This window comes from Hyperolius riggenbachi, chromosome 12 (genome assembly GCF_040937935.1).
Source record: "Hyperolius riggenbachi isolate aHypRig1 chromosome 12, aHypRig1.pri, whole genome shotgun sequence".
NCBI lineage: Eukaryota > Metazoa > Chordata > Amphibia > Anura > Hyperoliidae > Hyperolius > Hyperolius riggenbachi.
Window position 1 is genome coordinate 9,199,507 of NC_090657.1, and position 21,985 is coordinate 9,221,491.

The 21,985-nt window shown below is 44.6% G+C and overlaps 1 protein-coding gene across 3 annotated transcripts in view; it reads left to right on the forward strand.

Annotated features, from left to right (window-relative positions):
• Positions 1-21,985, forward strand: part of ADAM11 (ADAM metallopeptidase domain 11) — a 180,472-nt gene that overhangs the window by 84,352 nt on the left and 74,135 nt on the right. For all 3 annotated transcript variants that reach the window (XR_011025410.1, XR_011025411.1, XM_068264201.1), the window contains 4 exons: positions 6,837-6,891; positions 10,566-10,621; positions 13,232-13,306; positions 21,098-21,166. Coding sequence is in view for 1 of the 3 variants with exons in the window: in XM_068264201.1 (XP_068120302.1) it covers positions 6,837-6,891; positions 10,566-10,621; positions 13,232-13,306; positions 21,098-21,166 (255 nt within the window). In the remaining 2 variants the exon portion in view is untranslated. The remainder of the gene's footprint in view (positions 1-6,836; positions 6,892-10,565; positions 10,622-13,231; positions 13,307-21,097; positions 21,167-21,985) is intronic.

Below are 21,985 nucleotides of genomic sequence, written 5' to 3' on the forward strand. Positions count from 1 at the left end.
GACCTTCTGCAGCGTCCCCATCGATCCGCACATTCGAGGAGATTTGCCATGGTTAGGCTTAGCTTCTATCCCCCATCTTTCAGCTTCAACCAGCGCCAAAATGTGTCTGTGGCCATTTTAGATTTTATGCCATCAGATAGATCCCAGGCAGATTTGATCTGACTAGCATATATCTGCTGGTCGAATCTGGTGGTCATCTATAACTGTATGGCCACCTTAACCCCTCAAGGACTACGGGCTTAAACCCCCCTAAAGACCAGGCCAATTTTCACAAAATAGGCCACTGCAGCTTTAAGGCCGAGCTGCAGGGCCGCACAACACAGCACACAAGTGATTCCCCCCTCCTTTTCTCCCCACCAACAGAGCTCTCTGTTGGTGGGGTCTGATAGCCCCCCTAATGTTTATTTTATATAAATAAGTATTTATGTCTTTATATTTTTTTAGTTTTTACTGTTTATTTATCTATTTTTTCTCTCGAACCCCAACCTCCCCCCAGCCAGCTAATCCTGGCGATCAGCTGTCAATGGCTTCTGCCTATGAGAGCCGATCGCTCTCTAGTGTCCCAGTCCACAGTTTTGCCATCCAACAGTCTCCAGAGCCGCAATCGCCGCTTTTGGCCCGAAGGTGGATCTCTGCTCCGCCTACCAACAGGAGCTGCTGCGCGCGATCTCCTGCACTGCGTGCCCCAGGACCTTACGCTGATCGGCTTTAGGCGGTCTTAGGGCTGCCACCGTGGTCACGCCCATCGGCGTGACACAGTCAGCAAGCAGTTAAAGGACACCCAAGGACATCATGTGACATGATGAGATAGACATGGGTATGTACAATGCCTAGCATACAAATAACTAGGCTGTGTTCCTTTTTTTCTTTCTTTGCCTGAAAGAGTTAAACATCACTATGTAAGTGGCAGTTTCTGTCTGGGTCGGGACCAGGTCAGACTGGGTCCGACTACAGCATAACCCTCACTGATAAGTAATTACAGCCATAAAACACTTTCTTGTTAGTAAATGGCTTCTGAGAGCAGGAAGGGGATAAAAAGGGGCAATAATTCATAGATTTGAGCTCTGGCATACTACAATAAATGTGTCATTGAGAAGAGACAAAGAAACAGTAAAAACTTAAAAACTAGATTTAAATATAAAATAAAACGGTGGGATATCGGAAAAAAAAGTCATTTTCAGAAGAATGAGGATAGATACAATAGTTTTCCTCATTAGTTTATTTTCACCTCAGATGTCCTTTAAATCTTAATAAATGCACATTAGGCTGTTCTACTCAGCAGGAGATAAGCAGAAGACAATGCACCAGAGATAGTGACCAGTCTCTACAACAGAAAATTGTATGGTGTGTACTAGGCATAATGTACACACGGTACGATTTTCCGTGCGACAGATGGATCCGATTGATAAAATCTGCCATGTCGATATTAATTATATTAATTGCTCCCGATCGTTTCCGCGCTCGATTTTCTCATAGCGGTGAATGGAAAAAGATTAAAAAATGAATGAAGATAAGAGAATTGAGCGCAGAATCGAGTGTGGAATCGTGCCGGGAAAAAAAACGATCGGGTCGCAAAATCGCACAAAAAAAACCTAACGTGTGTAGCCAGCATTACAGAAAATCTAACAGGAAATTGTATGGTGTATTCCCAGCATTGGTGTGGCCATAGTTTTACTGAATGTAATTGCACTAGTAGAGGTATGGTACGAAACGTACCAGGGTAAGGTTTGTACAGCACTAGATGAGGTTCTGGGGTAAGAGAAGAGTTAATAGGAATATAGAGGATAGTTCAGTGAGAAATACTGAGTGAGGCTGGCGGCCGGGGGGCTGTTAAAGAGAATCTGTACTCTAATATTCTTACACTAAAAAGCATACCATTCTATTCCTTATTTTCTCCTGTGCCCCCTCTGTGCTGTTTCTGCCACTCTCTGCTGCAATCCTGGCTTGTAATTAACAGTTTTAGGCAGTGTTTACAAACAAACTAACCAGCTTGTGATAGGCTCACATAAACAGAGTGTGTGAGTCATACAGAGTGTGCAGGGGGCCTGCAGAGGGTGTGTATCGCTTCTATCCAATCACAAGCAGCCCTGCACATTCCACACATTCAAGCCTTAGCCGGACAGACACGACAGAGGAAAGGAGATAAGATTTATTACAGAGACAGTGCAATTAGGAAAGGCTGCAGTAAGCCAGAGCACATTAGAACAGACATAGGAACTTATAGGATAGAAGAACTGAGGATGAAAAATTTGTTACAGAGTTTCTTTAAAGGGGGACTTGGGAGGAGGGGAGAGATCATCGATCCTATTCCAATCCACATGAGGCTTGCTGTTACTGTAACCCTTTCACTGTCTCATCTTTGCCGTCCCCAGCATAGAGCAAGCTATCGGCTTTCTGTCGTCTCTTTGCATATTTGCTTTCAAATGTAAAGATACCCAAAGTAAAAATAAACGAATGAACTAAACCATTATTTGTAGTTCCAATCATCAATCGCGATTTCCTGGAATCCCATATTAATATTCAAAGGTTAACCACTTCAGGACGAGAGCAATTTTCACATATCAGCGCTGCTCCCATTCATTCGCCAATAACTTTATTACTCCTTATCACACCTAAATGATCTATATCAGGGGTGCCCAATAGGTCGATCGCGATCTACCGGTAGATCGCGACCGCCTATTTGGTAGATCGCGGCCACTTGGCCGCATCCCGTCACATTTTGCGGCTGGCAGCTGTCCCATCGATTTCTGCTGCCAGCCGCTGGCCAATAGGAAGCAGGGAAGGAGAGAGGAGGCGCGGCTGAAGAGGCCATGACGCGACGTCATGGCTGGGGGCGGCGCCGGGCACGCACGCACGCCTGCTTTGCCTTCCTGATTCAATCGTGCTGCCCGCCGGAGCGCTCCGAGTGCGAGAGGGGAGACCAGACATCGCCGCTGGAGGGAGGTAAGTGATTGAGCACCCATCCCCACCCACCTATGCTACAGGGACCCATCCCCACCCACCTATGCTACAGGGACCCATCCCCACCCACCTATGCTACAGGGACCCATCCCCACCCACCTATGCTACAGGGACCCATCCCCACCCACCTATGCTACAGGGACCCATCCCCACCCACCTATGCTACAGGGACCCATCCCCACCCACCTATGCTACAGGGACCCATCCCCACCCACCTATGCTACAGGCACCCATCCCCACCCACCTATGCTACAGGGACCCATCCCCACCCACCTATGCTACAGGGACCCATCCCCACCCACCTATGCTACAGGGACCCATCCCCACCCACCTATGCTACAGGGACCCATCCCCACCCACCTATGCTACAGGGACCCATCCCCACCCACCTATGCTACAGGCACCCATCCCCACCCACCTATGCTACAGGGACCCATCCCCACCCACCTATGCTACAGGGACCCATCCCCACCCACCTATGCTACAGGGACCCATCCCCACCCACCTATGCTACAGGGACCCATCCCCACCCACCTATGCTAATGGCACCCATCCCCACCTACCTATGCTAATGGCACCCATCCCCACCTACCTATGCTAATGGCACCCATCCCCACCTACCTATGCTAATGGCACCCATCCCCACCTACCTATGCTAGAGGCACCCATCCCCACCTACCTATGCTAGAGGCACCCATCCCCACCTACCTATGCTAGAGGCACCCATCCCCACCTACCTTTGCTAGAGGCACCCATCCCCACCTACCTATGCTAGAGGCACCCATCCCCACCTACCTATGCTAAAGGGACCCATCCCCACCTACCTATGCTAAAGGGACCCATCCCCACCTACCTATGCTAAAGGGACCCATCCCGACCTACCTATGCTAAAGGGACCCATCCCCACCTACCTATGCTAAAGGGACCCATCCCCACCTACCTATGCTAAAGGGACCCATCCCCACCCACCTATGCTACAGGGACCCATCCCCACCCACCTATGCTACAGGGACCCATCCCCACCCACCTATGCTACAGGGACCCATCCCCACCCACCTATGCTACAGGGACCCATCCCCACCCACCTATGCTACAGGCACCCATCCCCACCCACCTATGCTACAGGGACCCATCCCCACCCACCTATGCTACAGGGACCCATCCCCACCCACCTATGCTAATGGCACCCATCCCCACCTACCTATGCTAATGGCACCCATCCCCACCTACCTATGCTAATGGCACCCATCCCCACCTACCTATGCTAATGGCACCCATCCCCACCTACCTATGCTAGAGGCACCCATCCCCACCTACCTATGCTAGAGGCACCCATCCCCACCTACCTATGCTAGAGGCACCCATCCCCACCTACCTATGCTAAAGGGACCCATCCCCACCTACCTATGCTAAAGGGACCCATCCCCACCTACCTATGCTAAAGGGACCCATCCCCACCTACCTATGCTAAAGGGACCCATCCCCACCTACCTATGCTAAAGGGACCCATCCCCACCTACCTATGCTAAAGGGACCCATCCCCACCTACCTATGCTAAAGGGACCCATCCCCACCTACCTATGCTAAAGGGACCCATCCCCACCTACCTATGCTAAAGGGACCCATCCCCACCTACCTATGCTAATGGCACCCATCCCCACCTACCTATGCTAGAGGCACCCATCCCCACCTACCTATGCTAATGGGACCCATCCCCACCTACCTATGCTAAAGGGACCCATCCCCACCTACCTATGCTAAAGGGACCCATCCCCACCTACCTATGCTAAAGGGACCCATCCCCACCTACCTATGCTAAAGGGACCCATCCCCACCTACCTATGCTAATGGGACCCATCCCCACCTACCTATGCTAAAGGCATCTGTGCCCAGTGAAGGGACCTGTACCCAGCTACCTTTGCTGAAGGGACCTATACTTTGCTACCTATACTGGAGGCACTTGTACCTGGGGGCTGTTCAACCGGGGGGGGGGGGGGGGGGGGGGATCTGTAACACTTTAAATTTTGGTAGATCTCCTGGACTTGGCAAATTTTAAAGTAGCTCGCGAGCCAAAAAAGTGTGGGCACCCCTGATCTATATATTGTTTTTTTCAGGCCAAATTAGGCTTTTAGTGTGTGAAAATTTAGTTTAGTAAATACCTTATTTTCTATGCATTTTAAAGAGAAATTAAGGTAACAAATAGAAAAAACACAGTACTTCTCCATTTTCATCGATTATAGCTTTCCAATAAACAGTGCTAAGTATAAGTTAAACCCACACATTTTATTTGCCAATCCATCCTGGTTATTACAACATTTAGATTATGTTTCTTGCACAATGTATGGTGACAATATTGTATCTGGAAATAAAGGTGCATTTTTTCCTGATTTGTGTCTTTTGATTTCTCATTGTACGTTATCCTGTTCAGCCTATCTGGACGAGCATGTTTATCCAGATAGGCTCTGCTGCTGCTCGGTGCGCACGCGCTCCCGCCGCCTGCCGCTAGCCCCCCGATCAGTGAATGGGAATATAGTTCCTATTCACCAATCTAAGTCCCCCACAGAAAATCCGATGATCCCTCATCAGAGACTGCCGTCTTTCTGCCCAAAAAAAAAATTCCCAACCGCTTTCTAGTTCCTGGATGCGAGATCGTTCGCATCCAGGATTTTTTTGACTGTGGCCATCTTGTGGCCAAATAGTAAACTGCACCCACATACATTTTTTATTAAACAATTACATTATTTTACGTTTAAAATTAGCGGTTTCCCTCCCACACCAAAAATTACCCAAATACATTTTTTAATTTAAAAAAAAAAGACAATTAAAAAAAAAAAAACATAAATACCGGTAGTTACCTAAGGGTCTGAACTTTTTAAATATGCATGTCAAGAGAGTATTTTATTTTAAATTATAAGCTTGTAAATAGTGATGGACACACAGTGTAAAAATGCACCTTTATTTCTAAATAAAATATCGGCGCCATAAATTGTGAAAGGGACATTATTTAAACGGTGTAATAACCGGGACAAATGGGCAAATAAAATACATGAGTTTTAATTACGGTAGCGTATATTAATTTCAAACTATAATGGCCAAAAACTGAGAAATAATGATTTTTTTTCATTTCTTTCTTAATCTTCCTGTTAAAATAGTTTTAGAAAAAAATAATTCTTAGTAAAATGCACCACTCAAAGAAATCCTAATTATTGGCGGAAAAAAATTAGATCTAGATCAATTCATTGTGATAAGTAGTGATAAAGTTATTGGTGAATTAATGGGAGGTGAACGTTGCTCAGATGCATGAGGTTTTCGACACTGTGGGGCTGAACCGGTTAACGATGATTACAAGACCTTATTTGCAAAAATAACAGTAATATACCCTCATGGTATACATATTTAAAAAGCCAAGTTCCTAAGGTAACATGTTTTTTCTCTTATATTATTAATAATATAATTGCTTTTGATTCAGTTTGTGACTAAAAAAAATACACAAGACATAGGCCTCAACCCTAAAACTCTCTAAACTCCATTCTACAACTTATCAGGGTTAAAATTTTACCACATATGTCTCTTGTAGTTTTGCTAAGACTTTCCCAAGTTTGATCATAATTTTGAAAATATTTTTTTTATGTTGGATTGAGTTTGTCCCTACACATTTTTTATGTGACGTGTGCCCAAGCTTTAAGACACACCAAAATGTATTCTACAACTCTTCACGGTTAAAATGGTACCACATATGCCTCATTTAGTAACAAACTGGTGGTGTACTCTCCACAACTACACTGGACGTATATATCCGTTCAGATGGGCTTAAGTGGTTAAAGTCTGCCTTCAAAAAGAAAAGTGCTACTATTCACACCAATTCTCATTTGCAGAAATCTCTTCCATGGCCTCATGTGATTCAGCGGACCAAGACATGCACAGAACCAGGTATCCATATTCAACCTGTTGTGTTCACTGTTGCGCATTTGTGGCTGCCTGGTTTAGTATAAAAGAAGAACTGGGTTAGGTTGATTAACAGAGAGCACTAATCTTGATTTATCTGATCTTCTGGTTGGACATCCTGGTGACACTGGTTTTTAATTGAGTCTTCTCGGATTAGTGTGCATGCACACAGGCAATTAGGATTGGTTAATCCCTGCCCAATTTTACCACCTTTAGGGCCCTTTTCCACCTGCAGTCGCTAGCGTTCAGAACTGGCCATTCCCCGACGTTTTGCGGCCGCGATTTTGCTATGCTATGCACTGCATAGCAAAATCGCGGCAAATATCGCTCCGCCGCACGTTCGCGTTCGGGTAAAAAACGAATGGCGGTAGTGGAAATGACCTACCGCGATTCCTATGTTAAAAAGCAAACCGTAGCGATTGTAACATCGCTAGCGGTTTGCGACTTTGCGATTCAGCCAGCACAAACGCGCTGGTGGAAAAGGGCCCTTATGCAGTATGTAGTTCAACAGATTTTGAATTCTATGCACAGATTGTGTTGGTACGTTCTCCTACTACATGGAAGTGGTGAAATTGGCCAGTTAGAATTGGATGTGTGGACCAGGCTTTAGAAAGGAGACCCCTGATCTGCTCTCAGGCCATTGGAACTACGGTAGTTGTACTGAGACTTGCGATCAGATCAGGGCCAACCATGTGAGTACATTTACCTCATCCAGCTCTGATCCTTCAAGAGAACCCGAGGTGGGGTTGTGACATCAATATTAGGACACAGAGGCACATTCTGCATACAATGCCCAGCCTCTGTGTCCTTACAGTGTGCACCCAGTCTCCCTGCCCGGCTCTGCTGTCCCCCCATTATAAAAACCGCCAGGTTAGTGACACACAGATTGTCGCTAGTCAGCTGTTTACATTCAGGCTGCCACTCACTGCCGCTCCCCCGCCTCCTGTATAGCGCGGCTCCCTGCCTGTGTCCCTTCCCTCCCCGCCTCTGTAAGCCGATTGGAGGAAGCTTACGGAGGCGGGGAGGGAAGGGACACCAACGGGGAGCGGCAGTGAGTGGCAGCCTGAATGTAAACAGCCGACTAGCGACAATCTGTGTGTCACTAACCTGGCGGCTTTTATAATGGGGGGACAGCAGAGCCCGGGGGGAGACTGGGGGCACACTGGAAGGACACAGAGGCTGGGCATTGCATGCAGAATGTGCCTCTGTGTCCTAATATTGATGTCACAACCCCACCTCGGGTTCTCTTGAAGGATTCCTAATCTATTAATGAAAGCAGAGCTTGTGGTGAAGACCTGTAAAACCACTATTCACTTGGTACCACAGTGGCAGCAAGGTGGATAGTAATCTCACCTTGCAGTGCTGGATCCCTGGCACGGATCCCAGCCAGGTCACTATTGGCACAGAGTTTGTATGTTCTCAATGTGTCTGTGTGGGTTTCCTCTGGGCACTATGGTTTCCTCCCATATCCCAAAAACATACAGATAATTTAATTGGCTTCCCCCTTAAAAAAAAAAAATAGGCCCTAGAATACCGGTGCCCATATAACTATGATAGGGATTAGATTGTGTGGGACAGGTACTGACAAGACTATATACTCTGTACAGCGATGCGCTATATAGATACGGTATAATAACAATTCCCTTTACCTTCATAGTGAGCACAAACATGGGTCTAGACCTCTGGCCTAAAATCTCACCATCTGTCCAGGTTCTTCAGCAATTAGCCAGTAAACTTACTACCTGCACAAGTCGAAGGACCCCAAGATAACTAATGAAAAGTTTTACTTTATGATTGAAATACAAAATGTCAGCATCCATTGTGTATTTTAAAGTAAATCTGTCTTTAAGCAGTGGTAGCTGATGAGTGCCTCAGTGTTCCTCAAAACACTTTGATTTCCATCAAACTAAGGCCCAGTTCACATTAGCGTTTTTTTGCGGATCGGAACCGGACCATATACTGTACAAATGGAACGGACGCGAACAGATCTTTTGTTAATCTATGGGACCGTACACATCCTTCCATCCGACCAGATACGTTACCTACGTTCCGGTCCCCGGATCGAAAAAATGCTGCAGGCCCTAATTTTCCAGGCAGTTGCTCCCTGCGAACCTGAAACGGAAGGTTTTTGCAGGGCAACAGAAACCAATAGAAAACGGAACTTAACAACACACTGGCTATAAAAACGGTCCTTTCTAGCCGCTTCCTGTGTACTCTCTATGGTACAGCGGCCATCTTGGCTTGTTTGGCACATGGGCCTAGCAGTGCTGCAGGAATGGGATCTATCCCAGTTCATTGATTTCTGGAAAGAGATGGAAGATATCAGGCCGTACGGCATCTAGGACCTGATTGTCCAATTGCAGGGGCAACCTGCCCTCTGGGACAAGGGACACCCAGACATGAACAGCTGGCTTCCATCCCACATAGTATTAGGGGAAAATTAAAAATGAGGCTATTCCAAGCCAGAATCTGTATAAATACACTGGATCCATTGTCCAAACATCCGTTGGAACTGACAGTTTTGGCACGAAACGCTAATGTGAACTGGGCCTTAGTGCCCTCTGAACCACTCCAGTAGTACTCAGTGAGAAGGGCTTGTTAAAGTGGACCCAAATTAAAAATACAAGATTTCAGAAATAAAATCTATTTTCTAAATTATAATAATAAATAGCAGCCTTTTTTCAGCTGCATGATGACAAATATAAAATATTTTACATTTATTGGAGGAACCCCTCCCTTCCTTTTATATTGCCGGGACAGAATCCGGCAAACTGGTGGAGTAGGTGGTGTCTGGCAAAGAAGGAATTTGCTAATGGCTGCCACCTGTATAACCCTAGCTATGAAAAGAGAAGGGTGAAAAGCATGCACTGAAATGCTCATAGGCTTGAAGGAGTGTTTATCTTTGTATGTGTCAGAGTGGTGCAACTAAATATTTTGAATTAAAAAAAATGTTGGTTTGGGTCCGCTTTAATAACAAGCTGCCACTGCAGTTGCTGCACAAGTTCACAGTCACATAACTGCAAACTTTCTAAACCATTGGTAACACTTGCTGTAGTCTGGTATAGGCCTGAACGATTTTAGGAAAAAATTGAATTGAGCGATTTCTGTCTAATATTGCGATTTCGATTCGATGCACGGTTTCCTTCCAATCAAGCTTTGTTCCCCCTCTTTGCCTAGTTGTTCCCTCCTCTGTCTCTCTTTGTGCCCCCTTTGCCTCTTTATGCTTCCTCGGGGTCTCTCTCTTGCCCCCTTTGTGTCTCTATGCCCGCTCTTTCTCTCTGTGTCTCTCTGTGCCTCCTCTGTCCCCCAAGCTGCATCAGTTCTGGACATAGCTTCTAATGCACGGAATACTTCCTGTATGTCATGTGACATACAGGAACCCGGAGTTTTGCCAAGCACACTTCTTCAAACTTCCTCCATGTGAAAATGACGTATTCACGATACTTGCCGCTTTGACGATTCCGAAATTGTGATCTTGGTGATCACGATTTCGATTTAAATTCGATTTATCTTTCAGACCTAGTCTGGTATGACCCAAGTGAATGCTTTTGCCACCAGTCCCGGTATGTTGGTGCACTTATGTTCTTTGGTGTCCTACATTATTATTCAGTGTTGGTGAATTTAACCCCGTGTCCCTATAAAACTTCTTCTGTTTTCAGACTGCGAGCATTCCACGGAGATTCCTCGAAGCTCGAAGATTCGCAGGAAAAGACAGGTTGGTATAATGGACATTCATTTACCAAAGCAGATGCTAAGGCAACGTGAGTGACAGTGGTGCAATTACTCAGAGCGACCAATCAAAATGCTCTGAGACCTCATGGACTTGTTCAGCCAACTCTAATGTTCAACAGATTTGTTGTAGCAAAATAATTGTCTTCCAGTAAATGAGAATGGATTTCTGATCCTCTATTGTTAAAGGGGAACTTCAGCCTAAACAAACATACTGTCATTAAGTTACATTAGTTATGTTAATTAGAATAGATAGGTAATATCATTTTTTACCCACCCTCTTTTAAAAGAACAGGCAAATGTTTGTGATTCATGGGGGCTGCCATCTTTGTTATGGGGGCAGCCATCTTTTTGGTTGAAAGGAGGTGACAAGGAGCAGGAGACACAGTTCCAATTGTCCTGTGTCCTGATCACCCCTCCCAGATGCATGCGCTAGGCTTCAAATGTCAAATTCAAAATGTAAACAAAAAAAAATTGCACCAAAACAGCAGAACGAGAACAGCGACTTCAGAAATCCCATCATGCTTTGCACAGCATCAGGGGAAAAAAGCCCGGGCAGTTTTCTTCTGTGCAGCTAAAAATGAGGCTTGTATAAGAGAAACAAAGTTCTGATGCTGTGAAACTGTTAAAGAAACACCAGGCCTTTTCAGTGCTGCTGAGTCGATTTTTAGTCCGGAGGTTCACTTTAAAGCCCTAGTCTATGCACAAATACTTTCCTAGAATCAGGAAGACAGTTTCAGAGCTTGATTTTGTCTGTGTAGAACTCCTACATTGACTTCTGTCCAAGAGCTCATGCACTGTCCACTTCCTGTACAAGTGATTGTCAGTGCTTTAGGCTGCACTCTCCCCAGACATATTCAGTCTGTGCCTTCCCAACTGCAGCCTGAAAAATGTGATAACGCATCCTTGATTGATTTGCCATTTTCCTTTAGTCATGTGATCAAGATTTCTTAATGTTTATCTGCAGAAACAGTTTTTTTTTACATGAAAAGGTAACATTTGAGCAGCGTGCTAGGCTATTCGTACACACTAAGCTATTCGTAGGGACGGTAGTTGATAAAAAAATCAATGATTTAAATTAATCTAGCCCTCAAGTCTTTGTAATTGTTTTTGCTATTTATTTTCAACACTCTCTTTTGTGTGCTCATAATCTGTCTTGATCGATCACTATAACCTGCTTTCTGTACCCCAAAAAATGTTTGTATAAATGCATTTCCTGAAGGAATTTCCAGGCATTATTCAGTAATTAGTAAAAACAGAGTCTTCAGAATATGCAAAGCCCTAGCAGCTAATAGCAGGCGCTGCTTGATGAGTTAGTATTGCCTCCGATTATCCTTTCCGATCAGCGGAAAGGATAAATGGCTGTAGCTTACCTTCCCTGCAGGATCTTTACACTAGCAGGTGCAGAAAGAGGGCAACCAAAATTGCCTCTGACCCCTCTCACCCAGCTCACTCCATCTTCCAGTGCATGTCTTCAGGAGTAAGATTCCGGTCAATCGCTACCAAAACCTCCAGACACAGGAACAGTTTTTTTCCTCAAGCGGTAGCCATACTTAATGCTGAACCACGTTAGAGCTGCCAGGACTGAAAGTAATCAGCACAGAACTAAACATGAACAATTCTCACATTGCTTACTGCCACTATACTTATAATGTCCTTAACTTGTAATATTCACACTGTCTGTCCTTGTATTGTTTTTGTTTGTGTTTGTTAAGCAACTGCCAAGACAAATTCCTTGTAGGTGCAAACTTACTTGGCGAAAATAAATTGATTCTGATTCTTTCCATGTGTTTTTGCATTTAATTTGAGTAGCAGTGGTGGGTGGCTTTTCTGGTGGTGGTGGTAAGGCACTGGGGAGGGCTGCCTACTCTGCCCCCTGTAGTGTAGCGTACGGTTGGAGGTCCCGAGCAATGACACCGCTTAGTCCCCCCTTCCCCCTCCCCATATTGAACACTTGTGTCTGGAGGTCTTTCTGGGGGGGGGGGGAGGGGGGGAGGGGAGGCAGTGGCACAATAAAGGGGACCCGCGGGACCTGAAAGACAACAGGAGAAATTTTGTCAGAGCAGCTAGCCTAGCACACAAATAACTAGGCTGTGTTACTTTTCTTCTTTCTCTGTCTGAAAGAGTTAAATATCAGGTATGTGAGTGGCTGACTCAGTCCTGACTCAGACAGGAAGTGACTACAGCGTGACCCTCACTGATAAGAAATTCCAACTATAAAACACTTTCCTAGCAGAAAATGGCTTCTGAGAGCAAGAAAGAGATAGAAAGGGGAATTTCTTATCAGTGAGGGTCACACTGTAGTCACTTCCTGTCTGAGTCAGGACTGAGTCAGCCACTTACATACCTGATATTTAACTCTTTCAGGCAGAGAAAGAAAAAAAGGAACACAGCATAGTTATTAGTGTGCTAGGCACTGTACCTACCCATGTCTATCTCATCATGTCACATGTCACTTCGGGTATCCTTTAAGATGATCTGATACTTGCGGTAGGGAGAGTATCCAACATGTAAGTTACTTTACAAGCCTGTTCTGCTGCAGACAGGGCTCTGAATGGGTTATTTCCTCTGTGTGATTTTTGCCCTTGTTTTCTAGATTCGCCAGATCGTTCGCTCTGCTTTGTCTGAAACCAAATACATTGAGCTCATGGTGGTCAACGATCGACGCTTGGTAAGCGGCCTCATGTGTTTAACGTATGTAATGACATCCTCCCCGGGGGCTCCTTTGGCAAAAATATTGGTATTTACGTAATGGAAAGTGCTCAAGTTTCTAGACAGTCACCAAACCTTTTATTTTATTCATTCATATGATAAAAATATACACAATCCCGGAAACTAATATGAAGCCTTTGCACACCATTGTAAGATAATAACTGGACTTTTAAAGATTATGTATCCAATTTCAGATATGAAGTTCCTTCTGATGTAATTACAGAACTTTCTTAATCCATAGACTGCATGCCTCCAGCTTTTGAGATTTATAGGGAACCTAAACTGAGAAGGATATGGATTTTTCCTTTTAAAATAATACCAGTTACCTAACTCTCCTGCTGATCCCGTGTCTCTAATTCTTTCAGCCACAACCCCTGAACAAGCATGCAGATCAGGTGCTCTGACTGAAGTCAGACTGGATTAGCTGCATGCTTGTTGCAGGGTTGTGATTCAGCCACTACTGCGGCCAAAGAGATCTGCAGGACTGCCAGGCAACTGGTATTGTTTAAAAGGAAACATCCATATCCCTCTCAGTTTAGGTTCCCTTTAAAGGTACAATCGATAATCCAACAATTGTATTTATAAGTGCCCTGTTTATAAACAAGTGCAAACCACATCTTGTACTGAAGTCCTTTTCATTACAATATACATATCCCATAATTAGGATCCTCGCTACCGATGAGTTTGAGAACCAACTTTAAAGTTGAATTGCAGTGTGGTGTAACATACAATAAAATCATGTTGTCCTTCTCCTTGCTTGCATTTATATTATATGCGTCTGTCCCACACAGTAATGTCATTTGTGCAAACATTGCAAATTCCCCCTGCTCAGAGAGGACTGCACTGTTAAGGAGCTGTAATTGTATACCGTATATATTCCGGCGTATAAGACGACTGGGTGTATAAGACGACCCCCCAACTTTTTCAGTTAAAATATAGAGTTGTGATATACTCACCGTATAAGACTACCCCTCTCCCAAGTATACCAAATAAAAAAAAAATCATATACTGGTGCTGTACTGTATGTGGTACCCAGTATATGACAGTATATAGTCAATTGACTGGTTGGATTGGTCAACTCTCCCTCTCCCTGAGCGGATTGGTCAGCTCTCCTTGTCTACCTGTTTATCAGAGCAGTATGGAAGAATAGATTGTGTTGTGCCCATAAAACACGCCTCTTTCACTTTTCTGGCCCCGCCCTTGTATCCTATTTACCTCTATCTCTGCCTCTCAGATCTCACATATGTGCGGTTGCGCCGCTTCACTACAGTCCTAAGCAGCGAGATCTGAGAGACGGTAACAGGATAGGGGGTATCACCCAGCATCAATGATACCCGGCGTATAAGACGACCCACAACTTTTCAGAAGATTTTCAAGGGTTAAAAAGTAGTCTTATACGCAGGAATATACAGTACTTGTATAATCAGATTAATTCCAGTATTTTTGGTGATGTATGCTATACTTACAGAGCTGCTCACGGTTGTTAAATTCAGCAGAAAATACTCTCTGCTGTATGGATCAGTTTTATAAACTGCAATTGGTGTTCAGAGAACAAACTCAGGCGTTTCTGGGGCAGCGATATACTTCTGCATTATGTAATCAATGATTTTCCAAGCAAAGTGAAAAAGTTTGGTTAACCATTTCAGTAACTTTATGAAATAACGGTTTGTCCTTACTGGTTTTTGTGACGTAGGTAATTTTTTAGTGAATTGAGAAGTCATGAGTACAGTTCCGATGAGAACGGGAATTAAAGTAGGCAGGAAATTTTTATACAGGGCTAATTAGATTCGGAAGCCTAATAATTACCTGGCTGGCTATTAATTGATGACTCAGTCAATCGTTAGCCTTCCATATCTCATTAGTCTTTTGAGAAGATCTGGTTTATTCAGCTTTCGTTAATTCTGTTTAGTGTAAGTGAACTGAAGTAAATTTTCTGCATTAACTGATTTCTAACCTGTTACATTCAGGGCCGGTTTAAGCAACAATGGGGCCCCAGGGCAAAATAAACCTGGGGGGCCCCCCAACATATACCCCGGAACAAAAATCGGCATTAGGGGACCTTTTTTGCAGCTGGTATAGTCAGGGTGTGAAGTCCCAATCGGTCAGAGCTCCACATTCTGGCTATCCCAGCCTGCATGGGGGACAAGGGGTTAAAAAGTTTCAGGAGGGGGGACCCCACATAATTAAAAAAAAAAAAAATTCCCACACTCTAAACATAAAAAAAATTGGGAAAATAGGAAGAAATGCCAGGGATCTTCATACAGCCATATTGCGGCTGTATAGCGATCCCTGGCCAAAGCGCTGTGGCTGCGTATGGACCCCCTGGTCCCCCGTCAGGAAATGTATTGCTCTTTCTTTTTATACATGTAAAATTACACTACCGTTAGGTTTGCTACTAAAAGTGAAATTTACCGCATTTAAAACTATACTTCTTTCCTTCTAAACTTTAAAATCGATTTTCTCAAAAACTATAAGGTCTTTTTGAAAAATTGTTTTTTCCTCTTATTCCTAATGATCTCCTTAACATATCCTGCAAATAGGGTTTCTAGCATTTAAGGTGGATTTGCTATTAACCATTAAAGTCGGCTGGTTTTTAAATGTTTTTTTTTTCCTTTAAAACTTTAAAATCGATTTTCTCAGGAACTATAAGGCCGATTTGAAAAAATTTTTTTCCTCTTGTAGCCACTGGGGGCCCCTACAAGCTCTGGGGCCCTGGGGCAGCTGCCTCCTCTGCCTTAATGGTAGCGCCGGCCCTGGTTACATTATCCACTACTAACAACTGAAGAAGTGACTTTGAAGGAGTGAACAAAACGTCTCTTACAACAGAAAAGGGGATCATTAGACGCTACTTGACTGTATCTTAGGATATAGCGCTGTGTAATATGTTGGCACTTTATAAATACAATAAATAAATATAGCATAACCTGGACGAATGAGAACCTTCACAGAAGAGAATTCCTACCTTTCATAACTTTGAACTATTGTAATGTTTTTGTGTATTTCATACTCTCTTGTTACTACCAAGATTATCAGCCAGTTCCCCATGAGGTCATCCCAAAACTCTTCTACATTTTGAAGAAGACAATACTAGAACCGTTTTCAGCATAATACTTAAAGTGAACCAGAGATGAAGCACCCTCATGTATTTTACCATATATATCAGTGGGAACATTAGAGAAACCACCTACCCTGCTCTCTGTTTCATTCTTCACTGCTCAGCCTGCTTGTTTCAGCCCTGATAAAATCCCCCACTGAGCATTCAGTCTGGCTTTGCTCAGGAACCATTATAGCCGAGTCTGTCTTCTCTGACGTCTTTTCAAGCCCAAGCCTGCCCCCTTCTGGCTTTGCTATAATGACTCGGCTATAATGATTCCTGAGCAAAGGCAGACTGAATGCTCAGTCGGGGATTTTATCAGGGCTGATAACAGGCAGGCTGAGCAGTGAAGAATGAAGCAGAGAGCAGGGTAGGCGTTTTCTCTAATGTTCCCACTGATATATATGGTAAAATACATGAGGGTGCTTTGTCTCTGGTTCTCTTTAAAGGAGTTCTGTGGGGGTTTCCTGAGGATAAAAACAGACACTTACCTGGGGCTTCTATCAGCCCCCTGTAGCAGTAATGACCCACGCCGTCCTCCTCCGATCCGCCTTTCTCCGTCGCCTTTCTCTGTGGCTGCGCGCCTGCTCGCGTCATCGGAAGCGTACTGCGCCTGCAGTACAAGAAACCTTCCGGTGACACTAACAGGAGCGTGCTTTATTCGCCTGTGTCAGACGAATAATTGCCCGGTGCTGGCGACGGGGAACGGCAGATCGGAGGAGGACGGCGTGGGACATTACTGCTACAGGGGGCTGATAGAAGCCCCAGGTAAGTGTCTGTTTTTATCCTCAGGAAACCCCCACAGAACTCCTTTAAGGGCTGATTTGAGATCTCAATGTGTATTTTCTTAACCCCTATGCTGGGTACACATGATGAAATTTCCTGACATTTACTGTCAGATCGATTATTTTCAACATGTCCAACCTGATTTTCAATTGATTTTCTGATTGATTTCCGATCCATTTTCCATAGAAGTGAATGGAAATTGGTCGGGAAATCGATTGGAAATCAGATCGGACATGTTGGAAATAGTCGATCTCACAGTAAATCTGTCAGAAAATCGCAACGTGTGAATCGACCACTAGAGTTTCCTCCATTCTGTGCACAAGCTTAAAGGACCAATCTTGCAAAAATCTTAAAATTTTAAATACATGTAAACATATACAAATAAGAAGTACATTTTTTCCAGAGTAAAATGAGCCATAAATGACTTTTCTCCTATGTCGCTGTCACTTACAGTAGGTAGTAGAAATCTGACAGAAGTGACAGGTTTAGGACTAGTCCATCTCTTCATGGGGGATTCTCAGCAAGGCTTTTATTCTTTATAAAGATATTCCCTAAAAAGGATATAAACAATTATGTTGGCCAGCTTCCCTGCTCACTACACAGTTTTTTGGCAGTTGGACAGAGCAACTGCCATTCACTAAGTGCTTTTGAAAATAAATAAATCCCTGAGAATCCCCTCATGAAGAGATGGACTAGTCCAAAACCTGTCGCTTCTGTCAGATTTCTACTACCTAAAGTAAGTGACAGCAACATAGGAGAAAAGTAATTTATGGCACATTTTACTCTAGAATCCACATACTTCTTATTTGTATATGTTTGCACATATTTTACATTTTACAATGTTTTGCCATAGTGCCCCTTTAAGCTGTATAAAGTGTTTCAGGTGCCTGAGAGAGCAGGTATCCCCGTCCTCTGCTGCTAGGGGTCTGCATGCCACTCTGCAGCCTCTGGCACAGTTTATCTGTAAATGCCTGGAGAGTTTTTATAGAGAGTAGATGCACTCCAGAAATAATGGGCTCAGGCCAACCTGGCAGCACTCAAGGTGTCAAATACTGGTAAAGCAGGTGGTGGCCGACACCATCATTAGAGCTCTTTATTGTTTAAATGTGGACTGATAAAGGCAAGTCCAGCAGCTTGAGAAAGGAAATAGAAGAATCTCAGTCATCGGGAAAGCCGAAACATGTAGCAACGTCGCTGGCACACAGAGGTCTGCTACTGGAGCTTTGCTTCATTGACATCTGGGACCCTCAGCTGGTCACAGCACTGCAGGAGGCAGCAGTCCTAATTGGAGGGCATCCGCCATTGTTTAGTGATTTTTCGCTTACTTCTGATAAATGCATTTTTTCTCATTTCTACGTTTCATTAATAAAGCTTTATCACACAATTGCAGCGCTCCTTCGTTTATCTATTTCTTCATAGCCAACTTTCAGCCAGTGTTGAAAATTTTGAACAGAGGCGCCAAGGCGAGATAAAACCGTCTAAAAAAAAAAGCTTAAAAAGAAGGAAGTGGTGGACTTGCCTCCCTCAAGAAAATACAGACAGGGATTCGTTATTTTACATCAAACATAAAATTTACTATAAAAACTCCACTTTGCAATGCGTTTCGCAGGCACAGCCCCGCTTCATCAGGCAATAATTGGAGAAACTCCAAAAAGTCTGTAGCATGGCCGAGCACCTCTGTGAGGGAAGTAAGTCCACTGCTCCCCCCCCCCTCCCCCTTTAAACTGTTCTTAGAGGTTTTTATCCTATCTTGGCGTCTCTGTTCAAAATTGTCAACATTGTCTAGTCCACCCCAGGTGGAGGGGTGTTACCCTGCCTTTCTTCCTCTCTACAGAGAGCGACTTCTTAAACCTGAGTGGGGTCAGGTAATAATTCTCCCAACCTGCGATTACAGTGGTTGCCTGTGTGGTAACCCGTGCTTGTGAGTATAATTTCACATTATTAATAGTACTTTTTGAATGGCGAAGGTACTACACAACATTGGGCTCTCGGTTATTACCCTTTCTCTTCTTACAACTTTCAGCCAGGTTGGAGGAGCTGCTCCGAGTGTAGATCACCCCCACAGTTCCCACGGCACCAGCGCATCACATTTCATGTTCAGCCTTAGAAAGGAGCTGACTGCAGTGGCGTCACTATTGTTGTTGTCACCCAGTGCAGAAACTCATGGTGTCACCCCTCTTACACCATGGACCTCCAACCTCACTAGGTAGGAAGGTGATAGGGGGATGTTCAGATGATCGCCATGTGGCCCTGGAGGCCTCTGAACTCTGTTATCAGTTCAGCATGGAGCAGCCAGAAGGGAGAAGAGCAGGAGGAAGAGGCCAGGGATCCTCATCAGGGATTAATCAGGAGTAACCACGGCGGTTACGCATGATTCAAATTAGCTTTCATTGCTGCAGCTGAGCGGCTAGATGCGGCGGGGATAATTACCCAGAACACCGCTCTCTGCCCAGCGTTTCAACGAGCTCACAAGCATCTGTTGGACGCGTTGCAAGCCTCGCTATGGAGCACTTCCTCCTTCAAGCCGGAAGGAGAAAGTGCTCCATAGTGAGCTCGTTGAATCGCTGGACGAAGAGCAGCATTATGGGTAATTAACCCCGCCGCATCTACCCACTCAGCTGGGGCAATTAAACTCGTGATTAATCCGTGAATGGCATCCCTGGAAGAGGCACTAGCCTGGTCAGTATTTACATAGCCTACTCCACTCTCTTAGCCTGGAGCTTGGTGTCACCCCCACACTTGATAAAGGCCGTAGGCCGAAACGTCGTGTGTATTTTTGTACTATGGTATAAATAAATTATAGCAATTTTTGCACGAAATCCAGGTGGAGACCCAGTCACTTTTTCTTTAGCTTGGTGTCACCCCCTCTGCTGGTGACACCTGGTGCGGTCCACACCTACCACACCCACCTAGTGATGCCACTGGCTGACTGTACAAAAACGTTTCTGTGGTCAGTCCATGTTTTAAGCATACAGCAGCAGACAGACTACTACAACCCCCTCCACATCATGACGGTGCTGGGCAACCTCCCCACCGGGTAGCAGTACACAAATATGTAGAAATTCCCGCAACACACACTAGACATCAATAAAACTAGATATCTTTATTTCTACACATCCAAAAGACAGACTTGCAGGTAACATATTTCAGACACACAGATCCTTAGTCATAGCCATGTTTTAAAGGATACCCGAAGTGACATGTGACATGATTAGATAGACATGTGTATGTACAGTGCCTAGCACACAAATAACTGCTGTGTTACTTTTTTTCTTTCTCTGCCTGAAAGAGTTAAATATCAGGTATGTAAGTGGCTGACTCAGTCCTGACTCAGACAGGAAGTGACTACAGTGTGACGCTCACTGATAAGAAATTCCAACTATAAAACACTTTCCTAGCAGAAAATTGCTTCTGAGAGCAAGAAAGAAGTAAAAAAATGGGAATTTCTTATTAGTGAGGGTCGCACTGTAGTCACTTCCTGTCTGAGTCAGGACTGAGTCAGCCACTTACATATCTGATATTTAACTCTTTCAGGCAGAGAAAGAAAAAAAGGAACACAGCATAGTTATTTGTGTGCTAGGCACTGTACATACACACGTCTATCTCATCATGTCACGTCAATTCGGGTATCCTTTAAGCACGAAAGAGTTGTCTTTACCCTACTGATAGTGCCACAGCCACATGCTTTGTGGTTTTTACAGAGGTTCTAGCAATGTCCTCAGAATAAATATCTTCTTTGCCTTTTTGCAATATTTACTATTTGTTGTGTTTTTTTCATTGTTACAGCTAATTTATGTCCTATTCTACATAACCCCCAAGCTGCTTTTTTTTCAGATCTAGTAAAAATACTGTCTTTCTTATTTTCTTCAGCTTGATCAACGGCAGTCTGTGGGTGTCACGATTAGTTTTGCCAAATCTGTGGTGAATTTTGCCGACACAGTAAGTACATCTGGCTGTATAGTCATGCCTGTAGTCCTGTAATTTGTCACTGTGCCAGCATGCCAGTCCTGTGTGCCCTGACTAGGAAAGGCTCTTGTAAGTGCCCAGTACTCTGCAAGCATGTGAATGGAAAGGCTCCTGTAAGTGCCCAGTACTCTGCAAGCATGTGGATGGAAAGGCTCCTGTAAGTGCCCACTACTCTGCAAGCATGTGAATGGAAAGGCTCTTGTAAGTGCCCAGTACTCTGCAAGCATGTGAATGGAAAGGCTCCTGTAAGTGCCCAGTACTCTGCAAGCATGTGAATGGAAAGGCTCCTGTAAGTGCCCAGTACTCTGCAAGCATGTGGATGGAAAGGCTCCTGTAAGTGCCCAGTACTCTGCAAGCATGTGGATGGAAAGGCTCCTGTAAGTGCCCACTACTCTGCAAGCATGTGAATGGAAAGGCTCTTGTAAGTGCCCAGTACTCTGCAAGCATGTGAATGGAAAGGCTCCTGTAAGTGCCCAGTACTCTGCAAGCATGTGAATGGAAAGGCTCCTGTAAGTGCCCAGTACTCTGCAAGCATGTGGATGGAAAGGCTCCTGTAAGTGCCCACTACTCTGCAAGCATGTGAATGGAAAGGCTCTTGTAAGTGCCCAGTACTCTGCAAGCATGTGAATGGAAAGGCTCCTGTAAGTGCCCAGTACTCTGCAACCATGTGAATGGAAAGGCTCCTGTAAGTGCCCAGTACTCTGCAAGCATGTGGATGGAAAGGCTCCTGTAAGTGCCCACTACTCTGCAAGCATGTGAATGGAAAGGCTCTTGTAAGTGCCCAGTACTCTG